At 35.1% G+C, this 15,777-nt stretch overlaps 1 protein-coding gene across 1 annotated transcript in view; it reads left to right on the plus strand.

Annotated features, from left to right (window-relative positions):
- The window catches only part of LOC116431716 (alkaline phosphatase), a 424,481-nt gene that overhangs the window by 400,404 nt on the left and 8,300 nt on the right, over nucleotides 1-15,777 (plus strand). The window contains exon 8 of the mRNA XM_031987530.2: nucleotides 9,805-9,926. Coding sequence (XP_031843390.2) covers nucleotides 9,805-9,926 — 122 coding nt within the window. The remainder of the gene's footprint in view (nucleotides 1-9,804; nucleotides 9,927-15,777) is intronic.

A 15,777-nucleotide genomic window follows, 5' to 3' on the forward strand; every position in this document is an offset into this window, starting at 1 on the left:
CGGCTTCGATACCCAACTACTTCCCAGCATTCCGCGAAGTTTCATACCCTGCCCAATGAACTTCCGTCGCCACCGCATTCCTGACCGGCTCCCAGGATGGTATGAACGATCAGCTGAAGGTTATTGCGCGTTCATCCAACATCGAACGACACCAATTATGCGGAACGGTTACCGTCGGTAAATCACCTGGTAACTGATAAACGCTTTTAAATTTAATTATCGAACGACTTATATTAAACGATCTGGGTCGAAATTTTAACAGTTTCGGGATGAATGCTGGCATATTAGGAGCACCAGGTATTTCTTATTTAGAATCGAAGTCACCTGATAATACTAGAAAAAGGTACAGTTACCTTAAGGTTATCTGATTATTTAACCTGAGATCATTAATCTTTTATCAACATAACTATGTTCAGTGCTAAATAATAATAGATAGATACATAGTTTCTAGTTTCAGAAAGAAGTTTCTAGTATTTTAACATAACCGAATTTGCAAAGGGTTAATATGTCGGCTGTCGTGCCATTGAACATATAAATGGAAAAGGTAAATGATTCATAAGTTGACCAAGTTTATATAAATATTTTTCGCATTAAATGTTGAAATGCGGGTTTTATAAATATTTAATAGTTCATTTTTATTCATTGTTTGTATTTTTTTACTAGCAGAGAGCTTCAAGTTTTGCCTGAGAACTTTTTTTAATATTACTCATAAAGCAAATTACTTTTATGGTTGCAGTTATTATAAGACAAGAAATTTAAAATTGATCACTTTTATTAGCCTGATAGTTCTAGAGTCAGAAGTCGTAAAAGAGTATTTTCTAAAGTTGTTTGTGGAAAACCGTAAAGAATATTACTGTTTTAATATTATTTTTAGTATTATACTTTGATTTATGAAAGAAGAGCCCTTGGAGGCAGACTTGACGTTTTGCGGTGTTGCCGCATACTTACGGGTCGCCGACTAATCGACGGCGAACTGCTTGCATGAACTCAATTCCACTGCCCCTGTTTTGACCAATGTCTTTCAACTCCCTGCCTTCGAATCCTTATGAACATTCGTTTCTTGTCGTACACTTTTTTCGCAGTGGTCTTACTTCGACCATTTCCAAAATTTAATCAAGTTTAATGTCCATTTTCATTTAAACTATAATATTTCTAACAAAATTGTTAAACATTCAGAATTAAAATGTATAATACACTTCTAAGTATTAATTTAGAACTTAGATATAATGATTTTGTTGAAATCTGTGCAAATAAATATAAATAAATAAGTAAGAAACGTGTTCCTTTTTATTTTTTTTGTCTCAACTAAGTATAGACCATCAACTAAGTAAAATATTACATTACACTGGTTTGATGTACAATAGGAAGTTATCAGGCGGTTTTCGACACTAACGTAAAAAGAATGGTTGGCCAAAGCTCAACGAAAGCAGACGGTGGATGTAGGTTAATTAAATTGGTCCACGGGACGGTTTGTTGTTCGTAATCAGTCTAATTAATTGTCAACCTGACGAAAAGAGAGCAGGAATGTCAAGAATGAAATCGCATTAACAGAGTATTTCCTTCGGGTGGAATATCGCAGCCGACTTTTTAGGTTGGTGCCCCGTATTCATGGCGAAATCAACGAAAGGGAATTTCTAAAGAGCCTAATTTAAACGGAGCTTTCACTCTTTGATGAGAAGAGACTCGTAAAACCGCGTGTCTCGAACCTTTCCCGGCCCGAAGACCACTTTATGGCTCTTTGCTCCACAGTTCACTTCGAGGAACTGCTGAATGCTACCGGTGTCGCTATAAATCTGCATTCCTTGCTCTCCAACATTCGACGCTATATTGATTCCGATATCTTTTCATCGCAAACCCTCTTCACCTTGAACTTTTCAACAACTTGCCCTCATTTCGGAAAGTTCTTCCGATACTCTGACGGCGAATTCTGAACAACGAACGCTCGCTTTAATTTCCAGGGGTAAAACCAGTCCAAGTCTTCGTACTCTTTCTGCAACGATTCACACAGTTTTATCGAATTTACTCAAATATACAATGCTGGCATTTTTAATAAAAAATTTCTCATCGGGAATATTAACGTAAACATTAGCTTTGGGAATAGGTTAATTTTAAAAGTATTTCACGTTTAATAGTGACTTTAATACATGTTTGCTTCAAGTGAAGAAAGATATTACATTTTTTTTTAATTTGTTGAAGTCTTTATGTCGTTGGATTTTATTTGATAGCATTTCAGTTCACATGGTGTTATAATATAGTGAAGTGAGAAGTCAAAGTATTTTGGAATATCATTTGTTTCGCATACCCATCGTTCACGATAATCACATTGGTTAGAGACGGCGTCAACACTGTACGTTTGTGTAAATTAAAATTCAAAAACTTTGTTTAAATATTGAACGATCTAGAATAGATAGTTCAGTTGTAGCCACCGCAGCGGCGTATTCGACTATCTTCGCGATTGCCATGTTTTCTGAAATTTTAATTTCAATGCATAGGAAACAGGAGAAATTCATCTTACAAAGAGTTTGATTGAATATACGGTTAGGTAAACTGTGTTAAGTTCATTTCTCATCAGAAAGAGGTGTGCAAAGTATTGCTTTGTCCGAATAAATGTATAGAAAATTTAAGATTATATTCTTTTATTATTAATATAAAACGCACGTCATTTCACATTTCTAATTCGTGAATTTTCTACATCTGTAAAGAAGTCGAAGGTAGCACAAAAGTTATTTTCAAGTAGTGAAAAAATATGAATCGAGAAAAGACGTTCGATAGTTATAACACCTTTCATAATTTTTCCATCAGAAAAATAAGTTTTATGTTCACTCTAAATGTAAATCTACTGCAAACATTAAACACCAATAACCACGAAATAGCATTAAACCAAAAATAATATTCACATTTCCTAAATTCAATTTCAAAACCTCACTACGACTCTGAATACATGAGGTATAGCAAACATTTAACAAACCACAAGGACTACTTCTTTTCTCTGCAGCTTCTATTTTCCCCATTTCTCGAATCACATTACTCTTACCGATACGGTACCACACTCTAACAAACAAACAAACAAACAAAAGTCACGCGAAACCCATCGGGATAGTCAGAAATAATTCACCGTAATACGTTCTGCCCGTATATCGCGGGTCTTCTTTATTTCCCGTGGGACATCAATCGGTGCACCGTTTACACGATAAATAATTGGATGAATGGTAATCTCGAACAGCGATGATCCAGCCGGACACCGGTTTCCAATTCTTTTGTGGATTCGCGCAATTCCTTCGGAAATGGAAGCATCGGAACGAGTTCTTTTGTCGACTCGCGGCAGCTGTGCTTCTATTATCGACTGATTTAGTTCGTGTGTTCGGCGATATTATTTGAACATGACAATTAAGCCTCCCATTGATTATACCTAACTCTGCGAAACAAACAGTAGGTAAAAGTGGTGCATTGATTTTGAAAGTTTCCCTTTTAAATGGAAAATCAAATAAATACTATAAAATATACTGCAGTTTATTATTACAGGGGTAACTTTGATCTAACGAACATGTAAAATGCGTAAAATAGTTTATCCTTGAAGTAATTTTTAGTATTATTTCAATTTCTGCGTGGCCAACATTTTTTTTACTTCGTGATACTAAACCTGATAATAATTAATTTATTTTAAATACAAAAAATTAAGAGTTAACCAGTTTGATCAACGAACGGTTCAATTAATATGTTCACTGTTAAATTAACATTAATCGCGATCCCACGAACATTGAATTACCGCTGTTTTCGGTACCGTATGGACGAAAATACATTTAGGAATTTTTCTAGGCACAACAAAACTATTATAATATCAAGGGTTAACTATCGCAATAAGATTGGGTGTCAAGTTTGGCTCAGGGGCTGCAAAAAGTTAATATTTAATGGCAAAATACCTAGCTGGTAATCGGCTCAACTGCGTTAAGCAAAACATTATGGTGTTGGCGGCTACCGCGAGGCCATCAGTATTCACCGCCGTTTAACCGTGTAAACGGAAACGATGCCGGACGTTTCTTTAACGCGTAAAAAGCACGCTCGGCAGGAGTAACGTCGCCATCGACGTTCGCTGAGAGTGCATTACCTACTAATTCCCGAAAGCTGGTGTCGCGGCTCATTAAATAAGTCGAGTACCCCGCGGAAAAGGGAATTACACCTTCGTCGTGAAAAGTAGGCGGACAGGAGACATGATCTCGAATTAAAAAGTTCTTATTTTATCCGCGGTTCTGGATGGCTGGAGGTAAGAGGATATTTATGATCACCTTTGAGATGAAGAAAAGAAGTTTAACTTCGTGAAGAAGTTGTCCCTCCGTTGTTGAAGTTCCGTTCATCGATGGCTTCCAGATAATTAGATTTCTGTGACGCGAATGAGCACTCTTCGAGCAGCTTAAATCGATGAGAAAACATTTCGATGGAATTATTTTGTTCTATGGACGATTTTACTCTCCTTCTTGTTTCTTTTTAATGTTAATTGCCTATCGCGCTGATATTGTTAAATGTAACAATTGTCGCTAACAACTTTTCAAACGGATTAATATGAATGAAATTCTAATGTGAAATAAATGATACGTTCTATTTACGTTGCAAATGAGAAATTTGTAGAATTGTTTATGGGATTTATGGAGTTTTTTTGTTATATGGACGTATAATACTTACGCGGAATGAATTTAATTGAGATATTTAAGAATAACTTCTTATTTTATTGTTTCTTGATGATTTTAAACTAGAAGTATATTTTTGTATCCCCTGCTTATACGAAAGACATATATTTGAATATTTCTCATTAGATGTACAGGTAAGAATGATTTTGTATCAAAGTTTCTATCAGAAATTTATTATACATATAATACAATTTCCAATTGAAGGAAATGTTAAGAAATTCTGCTATTGTGCATTTCCTAAGATATTTAGGAAAATGTCAATATTACGAATGCATTATTGTTTTCAATCAATCCAAGAAAAAGCAGCAAACAATAATTTATTATATTCAGTATAAATTTTAGTAGATTTAATCAAGGATACTTAAGGCATTCTAATAAAGAGTTCAATCATCCAAAACAGGCTCCTCAATTTACAAGACGCCGACATCATAGGAGATACTGCGATGCACTCCCGCATCGTGGTGCCATTGAGAATGATGTAGGGAACCTGAACTCCCTCGACGAATCCCGCCGTTTAATTTAACCGATAAGAGAGATACGGCGTAGAAAGCTACTGGCAGTAGTTTACGAGCCATAAACGATTTTTCTTCATTTACGAAATTCTCACGTATACCCGGTGGACCATGTAAACAGTATCACATAAATGTCTCAGATGCTCGTAGATGAAACAAATTTTGTAACTCATTAAACTGTCGAAACTAGCAAATAAAATGATAGAAAAGAGAGAAAAATTATAAATATCTTTCTGTAAAAAATACACGAAATTTTACTTACAATTAGACAAAAGAGCAACAAATTTAAGTTTATAAAATTTTTGTTTCAAAGTACGTTAAATAATATTTGGATTTAATTACTCGAAACAGGTGGCCTTAATGCATGATTATATGCAATGAATACGTGTTAATTTCCATCAGCTACAATTACTCTTTTCGTATTATCATCTTATTGGATATATTAAATTGTTTAACGTCAAAAATAATTAAAAAATAACATAAAAATGTAATACGTAACTGATTTTAATACATCGTATGATAGTTTACGATTCATCATGTACTTATTAAGAACGTTTTCTCAAAATGTTGGAAGCAATAAAGTAAATTGTTAATGTCGAAAAGTATACAATATAGTTCGTCGCTCTGTAGCAAGTACACGCATCTATTCTCGAACTAGAATCGATTGCGCTCTATCTTATTCATGACAGACCAGGTCTTCGATCACACGAAGAGGAAATTTTTCGCTCGATCTTTGAAATATAGGATCTGGTTGAAAATACAAGATAGAATAAACACAGAATTTACTTATCAGCCTGAAATGCGTATAACAATAGTCTTCTACAAAGATAGTATTGAAAATTAATTCAGCTCGTATGTATCTCGACAACATTTATTAGCACTAATTTCGCGGAATCGATTCTTAAGCTTGCTTAAATATTTATTCATCACTTTGAATTCGTTTTTTCGCATTCAATCTCCTGTCTGCCCATTATCTAACCATTAACGGAATGAAAAACAGAATAACCGTTGACTTATTTGACAGGAAACGAGTGAGCGTTCAAGAGAGTGAAGAATTTTATCCGTCATTCTTCTGAAGCCGATAAAGATACGCACAATTGAACGTGATGTAGAGTACAGTATCTTTATTCTCAAATGAAGAATATTATAAAATTATAATACGACAAATATGAAAAATCATAATTATACATTACTGACTTGATGCGCTTGTTCTCTTGAATTACTAGTGTAATATAAAATGCTAATAATCCATGGACTAAAGAAGATTTAACTTATGACTGACAACTTTCAAGAGTTAATTCAAAATTATCGATATTGAGGAATTAACTCAGACCTAACATTTTTTAATAATCAATTCAGGACTTACGATTTCCAATAAACATGGGAATAATGATTCTCATGAAACCACTCATGATTTACCATTTTCATAAAACGTCTTAACGATTTTCAAGAATTATCTCACTACCGGTGATCCTAAAGAATTATTTTTCTCCAAAACGAAGAGGATTCGTTTCATCATCTCGGCTCCTTTTGATGCATAGAGTCAACAGCGGCCTAATCGCTCAACGAATTCCAACCGTTCCTCAGAACTTTTTCCCTGTGCGGCTGATAGAATAAATGTAATGAGCAATTAGCGTTGATCTGCATATATGCATGAAACCGGGCGTAGAAAACGGAGATCCTTGAGGGTTTGAAGGAAATACACAGGCGACAAGCTCTCCTTAACTCAAACCGTACATTTGCACGGTAAATAAACGGTTAAATTATACATTGTTAAACAACAGACAGCGTGAAATGGCGGGCGGTCTATTTTTGAAGGTTCCTAGGAAGAAGGAGGACGCTTTTGAATAAAACATATCCACCGGCGGGCATGTCCTGGAGAGTCCATTCTTCCGGTTTCCCGGCTCTCTTACGTCTTCTTCCACCGCGGCTCAGCTCAGCTCTTTTATTTCCCTTTTTCCACCGCTTTTGTCTGCGACGAACAGCCACTTATTCATGGAACGACGGGTTCGAGACTGAGTCACTTCCCTAACAATTAATGTTTCGCGGCGTCCACGTCAGAGCTCCGCGGTGATTCCAGATTAAACAGCATTAAATTCACCGTGTAATCGTATCCGTAGAATTTAAAAGACTCGTTGTTCATCTGCGGCAAGAATGCCAGAGGTCCATTTGACGCTAGAGGAAATCGAGCGCTATACCATTCCGTCATAGAATAATCCCTTTCATGGAGACGAACAGTGTGATGCTTAGAAGGGAACCTTTTCAACCAGCACACACCGATTTTTATGAAATTTATGTGAGACATACACTTTTTTCTTATCAAAGAAATAACGATTTGGCGGCTCGATGACGCATCATGGACAGAAGTGCATGGATTTGCATTGGTTACAGCACTGAAGCGTAATATCATAATGAGAGAACGTTACATTATCGAGGATGACGAACTTGGATTAGTCGCCTTCTGAGTTATGGTCCTCCGTGAAAAATGTGAATGCGCCTCGAGCAAGAACTTAGTGCGCGCGCGGGCGGGGGTGTGTATTGTGTGTCTGAGAGAGAGAGAGAGAGAGAGAGAGAGAGAGAGAGAGAGAGAGAGAGAGAGAGAAGTGGAGAGTACTTTTTAAGATGCAGAATCACGGACGCCGTAACATCATTCCGAGGATAGTACGAGTTAGTGAAGTTAAGAGAGCGAGTTTTATAGTTGTATTGTATTTGTATTATATTATTTCAAATGAAGATTGCATAACATAACAAGTGCTACCAAATCGCGCGCGTGGGCTATATTTTTAAAAGTATCAAAATAACGTAAGAAATATATTTTAAATCGAAAAAATAGCTATTTTTGTGAATCAATTGCGTTCGTTACAGCATACCTCATTGTAGGTGTTGATATTGGAATACTCATTTATGAACAAAATTGAACGAAATATTATAATTCGAATACATGACCTCTATCCTTGAGTACTCCTTTTTCAAAGTGTAGCATATAACAGTTGTCGAAGTTTGGAATGTCCGAGCGCTGCGAACTAAAACCGTGAGTGCCTTCTGCGACCACTGCCCTCACATCCCTCGGCCGAGTTGGTCGGAAACATTTTATTTTCCTTTCTTTTGCTTCGAGAGTTTTAAGCTCATTAAGGATCATTCTGTTTTTTCGTCCGTGCTTATTACTCAGCTACCCGTGCAACTACACACCGACTCGTCAAGGCAGAGTGTGTATAAAAGATTTGTAAGAGTTCGAAACATTTTCCGCCTCGTGGAACACAGATTTAATAAACGATAGGGAAGTTCACTCGCGAAATTCGCCGTTGTAGATGTTTGGAATACTACTTTATTTAGGTAGGGGACTGTGATTGCGTCTTTGCATTCTTCCCTAAGTTTTTGTCGACAGGTTGTAATGGCTTTCCGGTTCTATCTTGTTTCGACGTAAAATACTCATGGTTGGAATAATTTGCAAATGCCTGCGTTAGACAGAACAGTATAGAATGTCCTTCAATTTTGAAGACACCAAAAATACTTACGTTGGAACATTTCTAGTAATATAGAAGCTTTGCATAACTTACGGGGTAAGAACAAGTAATCAACTTTGTGTAGATAGTATTAATAGCTTCACCTTGATTTATTCAATTTACTAAAATCTTCATGAAAATATTTGTTACAATATAAAACAATTTTTCGCAAAACTGGAACTTGTATATTTTTAAAATTTGTTGCTGTATTTTATGTAGTCTCCTAAATGGTTTATTTATATTTGTAAGGGAGATGTCCTTCTAAATATTTTATACTATATCCTGGACTTCATTTTTACACTTCGGATAGTAATTCCCAGCTTCCCGACGTAATCCCAACGCAACTGAGCAATTTAGAGGAAATCTGAACAGACTTTAAAGCAAAAAGATGTATCATAAACAGGAAATGTACAAGGAATATGTTACCTGTATTGATCATTCTGCTGTATTAAATTCTACTTGTGCAGAAAGCAAACAACTTACAATTACAGGAATACTTTGATCAATTAGTATTTTATGTGACTTTTAAACACTTTTATGTAATTTTTTGTAATTGAGAATGTATTTATTTTCCTCATTACAAAAAACTATATACAGACTCTGTTAAATTCTGTTCTTATTCTTCTCTCCATAACATTTCCCTTTTCCTCCATTTACAAATAAATTATTAATTCATAAGCAGACTTTTATAAGGTTATATAATTAAATAATCGACATTACATAATTATCGTATAATAATTTACATTATGCAATATTATAAAATATAATGTAATATGAAAATTACAATAGTACTATGTTGAATGTTACACTCTAATGTTTTAGAATAATATTTATGCAATGACAAATGTTACAAGCATTCAAGAAACTGAAATATTAAAACCTTATATCTTCACCAATGTTTAAAATTCATCCGAATATACATATTTCAGATGACAATTTTTAAAGTACAACGTTTGTAAAAAAAGTATTGTAGTAAGGAAATATCGATTTATTTAAGCTGTCATGTTAGGAAGGACCCTTAATCGCTTAACCCATTACCTACTCACTCCGTGATCCATAATATTCTTCTGATTGAGGATCTGATCGCGTGTACTTCTTTCTCCACAGGTTCCGACAGCAAGGTGTCAGATCTTGATGGACAGCCGTACACAACGTTGTTGTACAGCAATGGGCCCGGGTACGCGCAGCCGAGGAATATTTTGCGAGAGGCAGGGAAGGATTCCATTCAGGTAAAAAAGGCCAGCTCATTTCCTTGCTCCGTAGTATATATGACGTTTCTGTTTATTGGATCGGAAAATGATCGAGCGGAAATATCCGGGGCACGTTTAAAAATCCATCACGTTTTGTCGAGAATCCGTTGCGAAATACTCGATGAACCTCTTCGAACTTCATATATTCACTCGGTCTCGTTTTTACCATTTCACCCTCTCGTCCTAGCGCCATTGCATATTTTAAAGTCATACGACTACGACGCTTGATGAGTTCTAATCTAACTGCGAAGCACGGGACGCTGTATTTGAGGCGCATAAAGCATAATTGAGATGTCTCGTGGCGAAGTCAGTGATCAATTTTGAAAATTATTTCAATTTAATTATTCGTAACGATGTTAGACTCGGCCTTAGACAATTTGCAGCTCTCTTTCCTGAACCTATTTTATATGTAGATGCTGTTGTGAATATGTGTATTAGTACAGACGTATATAAATAACTTTCAAATGCTTCCAAAGAGTATATTTTAAATTTCCACGTATCTGTATAATGTATAGATTATTAAATCAAATAATTACCGAACAAGCTTAATGCATATCAATTTTGTCCTCGTAAGCAACGCGGAGTATAAATAAATATTAGGTAATCCCATAAGTAATACTGTTTCCTATTTTCCTTTGTATTATTTCGGAAATGACATTGAGAAATTAACCGAAAAATGAGAAAAGGTTATTCACAACGACGGTCAATATGTCAATGACTAAAAGCAAACATAAATATTAAATTTTTATACTAGAAGTTAATGTAAAGAAAAATACACTATTTATGGGATGACCAAATAAAAAGAAGTAAAATAAAGTTTTCAAAACTGTGGGTTAAAATAAACACTTCCATCCGGGGGTTAAATTTCTCGAAGACGCAGCTCGAACGAGTCGTTATTTATAGTGAACGGGACAAAGGGGTTGGTGGAGGGGATGTATTAAAATCGTGAGAAACGTGCGAGCAATTATCATTGATCCGTTCTCCGAGGCGCTCGTTAACGTTTGCCTCGAGCCGGTCTGGACTTCTTCGAGCTGTCGACCGATCGAGCGTGTCGAGAAAAGAAACGTCCCAACGGGATGTGCCATTATTTCCATTAATTAATATAGAAACGGACGCTTCTTTTGCGCCACAAGTCGCACTACCGTTTTGCAGCTTTTAAAAGAATCTTTTGGTCCAAAAGAACTCTTTTGGCCCAAAAGAACTCTTTTGGAGTACTCTGCAGAGATTCTTTTTTAAAATTCCTTTTAGATTTATTTATCTATTTTACTATTATAGTAAAATTTCATACCTTTATTTTAAATCCATTTGTTTGTATAATTTTATATAATCATTTATTTTTTTAAATGAGTATATAAAATAAATTCTACATATCTATGCTAAGTTTATTTATTCATCTTAGACTTTGTTTTAAATCTTCACTTTAAATTCATTTATTTGCGATATATTTCAAATTTATTTTCCACCTTTATTTCCATCTTTTCCATATTTTAAGTGTTTAATTTGTCTTCAATTTGTTCATCTATCGATGTGTAAGTACCGTGTCTTCTGTAATTGGTGGTTCAATTTGAAAAGACCTGATTTAACATAAAAATGTTCATTAGAAACATGGAACAAGATTCTGTCACTTGAGACCTCGTTTCTCAGAAAATAAAGTGTGAAAATTTTAGTCGAGCATATTTACAGTTGATCAACTCCCAACTGAACCAAAAATGGTACAATTAACAAGAAATTATTCTACAAGTTGAACGTTGGTAAAAAATATAAAAGAAATTTTGTTGATTGAAGCTTTGTTTTCGAAAAAGTCGAATTTGATCATATTACATTGACTGATACAGTATACTATACTATGCTCGATAAATTTTTAAACTTGACTTTTTCAGAATCACGCTTTCAAGTAATTATGAAAAAAATTTCATGTGTCACGTGTCTTTACCTACTTTTTTTTACCTACCTACTTTACATCACACGTATTGAAAATAACACAGTAACAATCAACATTTTGATACTATGAAATTATTAGAAACACGTTGTAAATACCCCACAGAATCCGTATATAGGATGTAAGGTAAATATATCAAGAACTAGCCAATTAAGGTTATACGGTCAGCACGTTTATACTTATATTTATGTAACCTTCACAGGTTAGTTATTGGTATGTTTACCTTAACCCATGTGCATCATTAAGCTGAATAATCCGCACATAATAACGGTGGCTTATCACCAAAAGCGCAATATTCCGCATACAAGTACTTTTAGTTGTCTGTCTGTTACTCGGCTATATCGGTCGAAGCAAATTAATTTCAATCAAAAGCTTGGAAGACTTTCAGTTGAGTATCTCTGGTTTATAAAATAAACTTCACATTTAAAGCGAAGATGTAAATAGGTTAAAGGAAAGAAATCAGAAAAAGAGTCAGTATACTATGTAGTGTCCGAAACGAATTACTGAGATATTCATAAAATAATTATCCTGCATTACAACGCATGCTTATTCAGGCACAGTTTTAAATGAAATCGTAGTACCAGGGGTTAATCCTTTTTTCTTCCTTACGCACAATAGAACACAACACCAAACTTTGGCGACGTATTTTCTTAACATTCTGCATTTTTTTCTCGACGAGCATGGTCTCGACTTAAGTCTGCATTTGCGCGGCGAAATCGCTGGAGGATAATGGCGGTGGTAAGCAATAATCGTTGCATTCTCGTAGCCCGTTCACCGCTTGAAACCATGGTGTGACGGTACAGACTTTGAAATTTGTTCGTACGGTTGCAATTTTTAACTTCCTTCGAGACGAACGATAAATTTTTATGGGGTTTGCTCCCCGAGGTTTCGCAATAGGCAACTGAGAGAATAGGAAAAGCTAAAATTAGGATAACTGTAAGAGTACAACAATAACAACAACAACAACAATAATAATAATGATGATGATGATGATGATGATGATGATGATGATGATGATGATAATAGTAATAATAATAATAATAATAACAGCAACAATAATAATAATGGTATGTCTGTATGACACCATTGTGGTGTAAGTGCAGCGCGAAATAAAACGAAAAAGAAAATACTTATACATACATGGAAGGAACAAAACTTTACTAGAGACGAACCATAAACGTTACAGACCTAATATTGGTTTATACAAAATGTGTAATAAATATTTGTTGTATGTAAATATATGACTATGCTTGATTATGTAGGTATAATAGATATGTTTTCAATAAGTAAATTACAATAATTTAAATATTCTCCTCCAAGTAATTTATTTATGCGTGAGGTTAGTTTTTTTATTTTTGATTTACACAAACAAGCGATATTTCGTGGTATTTGTAATATTTCAATGTGCGACCCTTTTTATTGCATTTAAACGCGGATGCGCTTTAATTCGAGTTACTGTTCATCTTCAGAGACCGTCCCATAAAAAAGGAATAGGATAGTGAACAGCAGAAGAAATTGTTCATTTTTTACTGGAAACTATGTAGGATGAAATACATGTTTATATACGGGTATATGTATATACTCCGAATTAGAGATAATCTGGATGATCGCAATTTAAAACATAATTTATTGAGATTAAAGTATTAAATAAATATGAAACACAGGTGATACAGCACAACGAATGTTATTCTAGTACATAGTATAGGTAAATATCTGGTATCCTGAACGTTATGGACAGAACGTGATCGAATAATCCTGACATATTTTATAGTTTTCTATCTTTATATCGCCGTATGTATTATCGTGAAGTGTTTATTGTTTGTGCCAATATTTTTTGGTGAAATAGTGGAACGTTCTGTTGCCTTCGTTTCACATCATTGTATAAACTCAAAATCTTCTTTATATCGGCTTAGTAAGTAAAGATTTACCGTACACCCGTCCCTCCATTTACGCAATGTATGTATCTGTTTCACGTGGATTCGTTTTACACGAAACAAAATATTGGGAAAAGAAGCTGATGTAAGTTTTGAAATAGATTTTTATTTCGTGTAGCTTAACAGAACAATAATAATAATGACAAATAAGAAAATAAAAGTAAATTTTATTCAGTGTCACTAAATTCACATCACGTATAAAAAGTACCGCATGAATAGTATTGTATTGTAATTTATTGTTGTATTGTAATTAAAGTGCCGCTAAACGCAGAGGCGGGTATATTCTGTATTAAAATTAAACTCTGTCATTAGAAACAAAGAGTATGGAAATGTAAATCTCGGTATTATTCTCGGATTTATAACAACGTTACTATAAGTAATTGTCCAAAGAAATGTTCGAAAATGTGTATCGTCGATCTAGGTCTTTTAATAATATTGAAATAAAAATCTCGCAAGTTAAAACTTCACTCATAATAGATTTTGAGAGTTGAAATATTAATGTGCAATTCAATTTTCCAAAAAAAGGGGTCTTCGAAAATCTTGAAAATCCTTGTTCACAAAAAATTAACTCACAAACATCCATTAGACTGTAAGAATGTTGAACTTATACACTTTGTTTCTGAATTTTTCCCTGAAAGCTGCGCATAATTTATACTGCAGCCCTCTCAGTGAGCCGATGTTACACGTACCGCTTGTAAGACGGTCGTTTCGTAAGATTTGCCGAAGCTACCACTTCGTCTTGCGTTACCGGGGTGATCGCTGCGGTGAAACTCGGTCTCCCCGTGCCATTCTGTTCCCGTTCCACATGAGATTTCCTCGTGCAACGGGTTTGCTTTATTGCCCGTGTCATTGGTGTTCCCGTCGCTCTTTCTCAACAATCAGCCAAGAATTATAACGCAGCCCAGAGCGGAAAGAAAGTCGGCCTCGGATCGATGCGTGATTCATTTGCATTGAATTACGCAGCGCCGGCTTGTCTGGACATCGTATCAGGAACTGAGGAAGAATGGAAGAAGGAAAAATAAAGCTTAAGTTTGTCTTCACTGAAACAACATTGAAGAACATTAGAGTTTTGTTTGAATTTCAAGACTGAAAGCTATAACACTGTTCGAAGGCAACTGGAAAACAAAGAAATCTGGAAAAATAATTGTCAACAAACGGATACTTTCACAGAATACAGTAGTTTAGCTGTTAGAATCTTAGACCCTATCTCTCCCTTTCTAGAACGGAATCACAACTCAACAAATTATTTCAGACAGAGCAACTCGCAGTTCATCTCAAGAGCTGAATGTCCCTTTACTCCTGCGACTTTTTATCTTTTAGGATTGACTCAGGATGTGAGAGTTGCAGAATATTTGGTCTTTATTTATATAGTGTTGGGAGCAAAATGTAGACGCCCCTGTATGCGGATATGTCAATTTCAATTCGTCATAAAAAGATCCTACATGTCATTTCTTCTTATTAATGGTATTATACGTATATTCGAACAATGATCTTAAAATAAAAACGACGCTAGTTTTTTCGTTAAGATTTCGCGGCGCACTTGGAAAATGTTGCGGCATGCCCTTTGAGAAATACTGGCATAGGGAATCGGGTATCTGAGTAAAAATACTAGCTCTAGTCTAAATCAGGGTGAAACGGAAGAAAGGTCGTTGCCGTCGGACAATTTTCTCGCGGTACAGTTTCTGGAAATAACAGGGATGATCTACGCCTACTACCCAGGTAAAAATGCGTGTTCTATCGAGGCGCCATAGACACATACATACAAATCAACAAAAAGTAGGTCGGTGTTGCCTCAGTGAAGACGTAGCTTTACGGTCGAACCGTAAAAGAAACGGTAACAGAAAGATGAGGGCGAGGCAAAGAAGAAGAAGAAGAAGAAGAAGAAAAAGAAGAAGAAGAAGAAGAAGAAGAAAAAGAAGAAGAAGAAGAAGAAGAAGAAAAAGAAGAAGAAGAAGAA

The sequence above is a fragment of the Nomia melanderi genome, chromosome 3 (assembly GCF_051020985.1).
Source record: "Nomia melanderi isolate GNS246 chromosome 3, iyNomMela1, whole genome shotgun sequence".
Lineage (NCBI taxonomy): Eukaryota > Metazoa > Arthropoda > Insecta > Hymenoptera > Halictidae > Nomia > Nomia melanderi.